Raw genomic sequence first — 1,572 nt, 5'->3', positions numbered from 1 at the left:
CATGAGCTCGCACACGTTGAATGAGACGCACAGTAGTCGATCGCGTTGGTGAGCTTCAAGTTTTTGATACTCTGGAGGGCACTGTTGCCACTGAGCTCCCTACGCAGCGCCGCTTGTTTCGATGAAAGCCACTATGGAACTTCGCAGTACAAGCACGTGAGGGCGGGCCAGTACATGTCTTGGAGTGATGTGAGCGCGTTGCCGCGCAAATCGCTACAAAGAAGAGGAACTTTGCGGATATCGACATCGCAAGCACCGTACAGATAGGTCAATGGCAGCGTTCGCAATTTCGTGATGTCTTCAATGCGGTTGCCACCGAGTCGTCTACATGCCAACGATGGTTGCCCCTTCCGATTGGAAAGAGACGCACATCATGCGAAGGGTCGGGGGGAGGTTCGGGGGCAGCACACTCAGCTGGCCGTCAGTAAGCGACCTGCGCGGCAGTAAGCGGGCGTCAGCAAGCATTCTTGACGTACAGCGACTCGAGGTTCGACGGCCACACAATCGTCGGCGAGAGTGACCGCAGCTTGCACCGGTTCATGGCGCTAGCCGATGGGCAATTAGATCCACTGCGAACGAGACCGCAGCGTTTACATCGAGGGACGGCTCGCCCGCGTGCTACTACACAAGAGGCGATGAATCTTCTCCTAGGTGCATCGATTTGCAGCGTACTTGAGCATGTTTGGCAGGACGAGCTTGGTGAGGTCGACGTATCCGCCGCCACAGTCAAAGCCGCTAGCACATTCGATGAGCGCTGACACAACATTGGCGCAGAAGGTACAGCGTCGCGTTGGCGTAGTTGGTGACGTTGCCGACGGCGGCGAACGAGTAGTTGGCCACAGTTTGTGCCGACAACTCGGTGTAGTCGGCCGACAGCATTTCGACCAGCGCTCTGTAGTCGTAGGTGCGGAGGAAGCACCGCTTGTTGAGCAAGCACACAGGTGACGTCAGTGGACAGTTGTCGTCGGCTGCGAGGATTGCCGCGTCGTCGGCAATCGCCAGCGAGCTATATGGGCACGGCTTCATGCTCGTTGTTTGCACTTTGACTTGCCAGCTTATGGCGCGTACTGTACGTAGCCCTGACACGGATATAGTGTGTGTATCAATCCGGTGATCAATCCCGTCAAATTGTTAAATAATGTGTGTAAAAAGTAATTGGTGTGATAACACACGTGAAAAGCACGCGATCCAGACTCACAGTAATCGGTGCAGGTGCGTGCGCGCTGCACAACGTTCATGCTGCCACCATGACCAAAAGCACAGACGTTAGGCACATGTCAGTGGGCTCCACTATTTCATGCGCAAAGATGCTTGCATCACCGGCACCGGGCAAGAAGTGCAGCCGTTTTGAGAAGGTAGAGTCCAGAACGTCTTCTACGCTCCAAGAAGCCCAGCCGATTGCATGAACGATCGGCACTTGCCACTTGATAGTAGTACTACATCAGCAATGAACTGCTGCAGCTCTTCGCTGCTCATATCCCTGTCCCAGGACGAGCCCCAGGACGTCTTATCAAAAAAACACGCGAGTTGTCTATAATTTCTCACAACGTTGACGACAACGAAAAACGCTAC

The 1,572-nt window shown here is 54.5% G+C and overlaps 1 protein-coding gene across 1 annotated transcript; it reads right to left on the bottom strand.

The window, feature by feature from the left end:
* Positions 1 to 131: 131 nt before the first annotated feature.
* On the bottom strand, positions 132 to 1,026 carry SPRG_09259 (hypothetical protein; the record flags this gene model as incomplete). The annotated part of the gene is made up of 6 exons (XM_012348793.1): positions 132 to 213; positions 262 to 324; positions 371 to 433; positions 477 to 545; positions 673 to 735; positions 782 to 1,026. The coding sequence occupies 6 exons, from the start codon at positions 1,024 to 1,026 to the stop codon at positions 132 to 134; spliced, it is 585 nt and encodes a 194-aa protein (XP_012204183.1).
* Between the last annotated feature and the right edge of the window lie 546 nt (positions 1,027 to 1,572).

The sequence above is a fragment of the Saprolegnia parasitica genome, assembly GCF_000151545.1.
Source record: "Saprolegnia parasitica CBS 223.65 unplaced genomic scaffold supercont2.47, whole genome shotgun sequence".
Taxonomy (NCBI): domain Eukaryota; phylum Oomycota; class Saprolegniomycetes; order Saprolegniales; family Saprolegniaceae; genus Saprolegnia; species Saprolegnia parasitica.
This window is presented reverse-complemented; position numbering and strand designations above follow the sequence as displayed.